Genomic DNA, 6,679 nt, shown 5'->3' with positions numbered 1-6,679 from the left:
AGCAGTAGTCTCGCCCTGCAACTCAGGCCCAGCAACAGGGCGTCACATTGCAACCAGACTGGGCTAGTTTCTCAGTAGTTTTATTGAGTAGCGGGAGGTACTGTCACTTCCCACTGGACACGTGTCCTCAAGCTCATACCAGGTCTGCTTTGGGACAGACAGACAGTTAGGTGGCAGGGCAGGGCAGGTGGCAGCGGTACTGGGGAGGGAGCACCAGGGACAGCTCAGCTCTCCAGTGGCCCTGAAGCTTGCTCCTGCTCAGGGAGGGAGAGGGTGATGGGTTGGTCCTGGCTCTCTTCCCCCTTGAGGGTGCTGAAGAAGGAGTTGACCTTGTCCCTCAGGTCCTTCTCCAGGAAGCTCATGTGGCCTTCCATGTCTCCCGAGAAGGGGCCCAGCTTCTGCCTCAGCTCCTCTACCTGCTGCACCAAAGCTTTGTTGAAGGTCTCGCCATAGAGCTCCACGTTGCGACGGAACTCTTCCACCTGCTGGTCCAGTTGGCTGCTCAGCTCCGCCAGTGACTTCTGCAGCCCCTTGGTGTTGTCCTGCAGTTTGCCACGCACATCCTCGGCCGCAGGCTCCAGCCTCTGCCACAGTTCATTTGCTTGGGCCTCAATCTTGGCCTTTAGCATCTCGGCATTCTTCTTCATCTGGAAAGCCAGGCCCTCGAGCTGGTGGTTGAGCTTCTCTGGGACATCCTGGGCATAGGGGACCAAGCTCTGGCGCAGTTCCTCCACGTTCTGGTCGATCATGGTCTTGAGCTCATCAGCATAGGGTATGAGGCTTCCCTTGAGCTCCTCCACGTTCTGGTTGATGTTGGCCTTGAACTCATCAGTGAAGGACATCACAGAGGCCTGCAGGTTGTCCATGTTCTCACGCAGCATTGTCTCCATGCGCTGTGCTAACGGAGTCAGCTGACTCCGCAATTGCTCGGCCTGGGCATTGACCTGGGTGTGAAGCTCCTCCGTGTAGGGCCCCAGACGCTGTTGCAGATCGCGCACATTGTTACCAATCTTCTGGCTCACCTCCTTGGCACGGGGCAGCAGCCGGACCCTCAGTTCCTCCAGCTCCTTCCGAATCTCCTCCTTCAGCTTCTCTGAGTCCTTGGTCAGGTGCTCATGGAGCTCCGTGGCAAAGGGCACCAGTTTCTTCTGCAGGTCACTGGCATACGTGTTCACATCTCCAAGTTTGTCTTGGAAGAGGGCACTGCCGGGAAAGGGCACAAGGGGACCACCACTATACTTGGCATCTCATGACAGGACCTTGTCCCCTTATAAACCACTCACCCAACAGGCACCTGCCTATGTCATCTTTTTCCTTGTGACCCTCCCCAGGGTGGATTTGAGAGACTGATAAGATAGACCACAGTTATTCCACTGAATATATCTCTCCGGATCTCCCACAGAGTTGCAGTCACAGTTTCTACTGGTCATGTGACCTTGAGCAGTTTGCTTTCCCTTCCCCCTTCTGTAAAGGGGTTGGACTTTGAGGTCCCTCCCAGGGCAGGCATGATGTGACATAGGCTCATGTTCTGTAAGAGAATGGTGGGATCTGGGCCCCTTCCAGGGTCTTCCAGTGAGACAAGGTGCTGATTCCTTTGCATGTGCCCACCCTCGGAGGCTCCCCAAATGCCCCATCTCCCTTCCCATGATCCCACTAGAGCCTGTCCTCCTGGAATGTATTAGAGCCAAGATCACACCACATTTCCCTCCCATCCTTTCTTCCAGGAGCCTCAAGGCTAGGATGTGGCCCTTTGTCAAACTGGAAAGTTAAAGCCAAAAGGCCCGGTAGGGGTCATTGAGTCCAACTTCCCTGTTTACAAATGGGGATCTCAGGCCCAGAGGCCCCAGGGTCAGCCAGTGAATTAGCGGCAGGACAGCACGTGTTCTAAGCTCAGGTCTCCTGCCTCCTAGCTCAGCTCTTGCCAACACATTGCATAGCCTGTAGGAAGTCCTGCCCTCCAGGCTATGGCCCCTCTTACTTGAGCTGCTGGGTGAGCTCAGACTTCTGGAGATGTTCAACAGCCACCTTGGCATTGTTGCTCAGCTGACTGAAGTAGTCCCACACCACACTGGCCACCTGGTCAGGACTGACCTCAGCCCGGGTGCCTGGGCAGGAAACAGAGAGCAATTCATGAAGCCCCATCTCCTCCCTTGCCCCTCTGCACAAGCCCTGAGCTGCAGACCAGATGATGCTGGGGGAGCCCAACCCGCCATTCCCCTTTGTGTGCTTGGCTAGCTGGAAGCCACGGGGGCATGTGAAACTGGTCCAGCACCAGTACCAGTGGGTCTGTTTCTGTATATGGGCCAGCACTCCTGTGAGCCATTTGGCAGCTAGACAGCCCCCTTGTGTCCAGGTGAGGGCTGAATGGCATCTAGAATGTTCCTCTCCTCTTGGCTCAGTCTCTCCACCCTGTCCCACTCGATGCAGCAGCTGGGTCCTGCCTCACCACCCCACGCAGGGACAGCTTCTACTCACAGGTGACAGCCACCAGGGCCAGGACAACAGCCTTCAGAAACATCTTGGGTGCTTGGCTGGGCTGGAGTGGCCCTGTGCTGCACTGGATCCTTCCTGCAATCCGTGGGAGTTGGTGGAGAGGTCCCCAGGTGGCTCACCGCTGCTGCTGTTCAAACTGACCGAAGCTCAGAGCCAGCCAAACATTTAAACCCCCGCCAGACTGCCCTCCTTGTCTCCCTCCCCAGGGCGACTCCACGCTGGAAGGTGACACATTCCCAGGAGGCCTCTTGGACTTTAGTGACTCTAAGACAACGTGGAGGCTGATAGCAGGCTGGGGCTTAGAAGGCAGTCAGAAGAAGCTGTTCTGTGCTTTGGCAAGGCAAGAGCTATGGGAGAAATGGGGCCCAGGGAAGTCCCTGAGCCCGGGGCTCGTGCTCCAGAGGCCCTGCTGGCAGCCCTGGATCTATGCCAGGCTTGGGGGACAAAGTCCATGTCTCTTCTGTTGCCCAACAGAGAGAGTCCCCCACCCCACATCTGCCACCAACCCTGATTCCATCTTTAGAGCTCCACACACTGGACTGGGACCGTGCAGGGCTGCAGGTGTGAGGAGAGTTAAGATCTAAGTCTCTTGTCAAGGCACACCCAGGAGGAGGGGGCCCTTGAGAGTCTTTGGGCAGGTGGGTGAGGTGGGCAGGGTCTTGCATGGAAGGGGCTTATTGTATGTGTGCTCCATACCCCACCATTGCCAAGCTGTGAGACCTTGGTCTAGTCATTCAATGCTCTGAGCCCCAGTTTCTCTTCTGAAAAATGGGGTTGTTAGGTACATTAAATGAGATGTTGTTTATGCAGTGGATAGTATTGTGCCTGGCACAGAGGAAGCACTAAAAAGTAGTTGTTATCATTATTAATAATGATATTGTTTTTCTGATTTGGACCAAAGCAGGAAGTACAATGCCAGGTCCTCCGGTGAGAGTGGCAGAAGTTAGACTCACCCCTCTGGGGTCACCACATGGGTTTGACTCAGGATTTGGTCTGAGGCCTGATTCCTGGTCCCCTGCAGTGGGGGTGCACTCCCCGTCTACCCCAAGCCACACTCCCTGGGCAAGAGTGGTCAGCTTGGGCAGAATCACAGGACATAAAGCTCTCCAGAGGCCAGCCCCTGGGGGAAGGGGATCAATGGTGGTGGCGCTTAAGCGGTCTTTTACTTAGACTTCTAACATTACTTCCAAATTGAGGTTATACTCACAATCACAGGAAGATGGCAATCACTGGCAAGATGATGAGCCACGGTCTGCTTGGGTCCCTCTTCTGGGACATACTGTGTTTAGTGACCTAGGAAATAATGCCCATCAGATTGCACGGCTGGCTCCTCTCTGTGAGCACAGCGACCAACACAATAGGCAGGCTCCCAGTTATTTTTAAGATGAATGCCATTAAGAGTAGACCACAATTTTGCTAGCCCTGGTTTACCATGTCTTTATTTTTCTGATGGCTCATGGCATGGAAGAGCACTAAGGGGCCTTCTGACATTTGCACCCCTTCTGCGGGGTCCTTACCAGGTGGTCCCCAGACTACTCACGGTTGCCTCCAGGCTCAGCCTGTGCCGTCTCTTGGCGGTTGTTAAAAGTTTGGATTCTGGAGTCTGACTCCCTGTGTGTGCATCTGGGCTCCACCATTTCCTGTGTGGCCTTGGGCAAACCTCTTAACCTCTCTGAGCCCCAGTGGCCTCAACAGGGCACATCCTCCTCGCTGTGGGGAGTCAATGAAATAATCTATGTAACTCTTGGAATAGTACCCAGCACGTAGTAAGTGCTCCTTATGTGTTAGGCCATGCTTCACCTCTAAAGGGCTTACCTCCCAATGGGAACGTTGACCTGCTTCAAGATCAGGCACAGTCCAGTCTGGGGTAGGGTGCACAGTGTCAGTGCTCAGTCCCCCACCCATCCCCTCTGGACCAGAGATGAGAAGGGGGATGAGTCACGAAGGACACCTCAGCGGCAGTTTGACCTCTTGGACTTAGAGTCTGAGCAGCAGGAGCTGCCAGCATGTGATGGGTTCAAGGAGCCCTGTCTTCTCACCTAGGAGTGTCTGCACTAATTGGAGTATGTGAGGGGTGTCTGCCAGGATGGGTACATTTTCACATAAGTGTGCAAATCTTTTACCTGTTGATGCGCATGGAACTAAGGCCCAGAGCTGAGGGGTTGGCATGAGGCCTGTGTGTGCACGCCCAGCCACTGGGAGGGTGTGCCGTCTACACCGGATTGTACGTGCAGCGCTGTTAATACAGGCATTTATTTCCAAGAGACTGGGGGAACATTTTGTTTCAATCTGTAAATGGGTGTCATGGATTGAATTTTGTCCTCCCAAAATGTGTATCAATTTGGCTAGGCCATGATTCCCAGTATTGTGTGGCTGTCCACCATTTTGTCATCTGATGTGATTTTCCTATGTGTTGTAAATTCTGCCTCTATGATGTTAATGAGGTGGGATTAGTGGCAGTTGTGTTAATGAGGCAGGACTCAATCTACAAGATTAGGTGGCGTCTTAAGCCAATCTCCTTCAAGATATAAAAGAGAGAAGCAAGCAGAGAGATGGGGCGGAGGGACCCCATCCTTTGGACCCGGGGTCCTAGTGCTGAGAAGCTTCTAAAGCTGGGATGATTGATGACAAGGACCTTCCCCAGAGCCAACAGAGAGAGAAAGCCTTTCCCTGGGGCTAGCCCCCTGAATTTGGACTTCAACCCTCCTAGACTGTGAGAGAATAAATTTCTCTTTGTTAAAGCCACCCACTTGTGGTATTTCTGTTATAGCAGTGCTAGATGAGCAAGGCAATGGGCTTATGTTGGGGGGAGAGAGAGAATGAGACACTTTCCTGTGAGGCCTCTGCCTTGCCTTTGGGTCCAGGTGCCAGCACCTCCCCTAGTACCTGGCCAAGGGAATTAGGGGAAGGCGACAGTTGGTGGGCACAAAGGGCCTGTGTGATCTTGGGCAAGTCACACTCCCTCTCTGAGCCTCAGTTTCATTTCCTTGTTTGTACAACAGACAGACCTAATGGTCAGTGAGGGGATGAGGCTGGTAGTTCAGCATTAACTTACAGCCTCCCCGCTTCTGTCTACCCTCACAGGATCATCCCAGGGGTTAGCGTCAGGAAGGAAGGGCTCGGGCCCTGCCGAGGACAGACTCAGCGAGGGACAGGCAAGTCACACTGACACACATTCTCATATATGCTCCACAGTGGCCCTCCTCCAGGGCAGAATTAAAGAGAGGGAGCTCCTGTTGTAATAGGAAAGATTTGGGTGAGATACCAGGAGGAACTTCCAGCACGGAGAGATGTAGATAAACAAGGACCTCTGGCTGGCAGGGCTGAATCAAGTCCACCTTGGCAGCAGGAGCCCGAGTCAGAAGGGCTAAACCTCACCTGGACACAGTAAAGCAGAAAGTGGCCTAGAGGACCATTTTTGGTCCCAGCTGGTCAAGCCCACTCCTTGTCCCCACCTACCCCTGGCTACTACCCAGAGCCTGTCTGTGGGCCAAACCCAGAGTAGTCTTCTCATTCCACCCCATCACCAAAGTCTGCTCTCAGGAAGAGATCTGAAACTGATCTACCCTGAAATGTGAGTGACGGATAAGTCTTCGAGTGTCACATTTGTCAAGGCTGTTTGGTACAAGACTCTGTGTCCAAAGACCTGAGCTCTGGATTATGACTTTTCCCCTCTAAGCCTTAGGTTTCTCACCTACAAAATGGGGCTATTAATGTGTACTTCACAGTATCCTGACTATTTACATTTTAACAGACAAAAAATGTCTAAGTCAAAGGAATGAATCTCTAATAGAGAAATTTCAAGTCTCAGCTATAGATAAAGAATTCTGAGGGTATGCCCAAGACACTTTCTCAGGCCTCTGATTTTAAACTGTGGAATTAGTTACTCCTTCCTGAGAAATGGCCACCTGTCTAAAGCCCTATTTTTGCCCTCGGGTCTCCTCCTGCTTTCAGACTATGCTGTCTAGGGAAAGGCACGGTGTTGGGGAAGAAAAAAGAGATTTATTGAGTTCCCTTCATGAGTCAGCTGCTTTGCATATTATTTCATTTACTTCTCACCACATTTTACAGAGGAGAAAATTGAGGCTGTAAGATGCTAGATCTCTGGTCCAGGGTCATGTAAGTAAGAGCCGAAACCAAAAACCAGACCAAACCCGTTGCCGTCAAGTAGACTCCAGCTCTCCTC

General features: G+C 52.8%; 1 protein-coding gene across 1 annotated transcript; it reads right to left on the bottom strand.

The window, feature by feature from the left end:
• Positions 1-224: 224 nt before the first annotated feature.
• APOA4 (apolipoprotein A4) lies at positions 225-2,518 on the bottom strand. Its single transcript, XM_003418236.1, has 3 exons — positions 2,476-2,518; positions 1,979-2,105; positions 225-1,203 (listed from the first exon to the last, which is right to left on the bottom strand). Exons 1-3 carry the CDS (start codon positions 2,516-2,518, stop codon positions 225-227), a joined length of 1,149 nt encoding a protein of 382 aa, XP_003418284.1.
• Between the last annotated feature and the right edge of the window lie 4,161 nt (positions 2,519-6,679).

Source organism: Loxodonta africana, chromosome 15, assembly GCF_030014295.1.
Source record: "Loxodonta africana isolate mLoxAfr1 chromosome 15, mLoxAfr1.hap2, whole genome shotgun sequence".
NCBI lineage: Eukaryota > Metazoa > Chordata > Mammalia > Proboscidea > Elephantidae > Loxodonta > Loxodonta africana.
The sequence above is the reverse complement of the archived record's forward strand: the minus strand, read 5'-3'. Positions and strand labels throughout refer to the sequence as shown.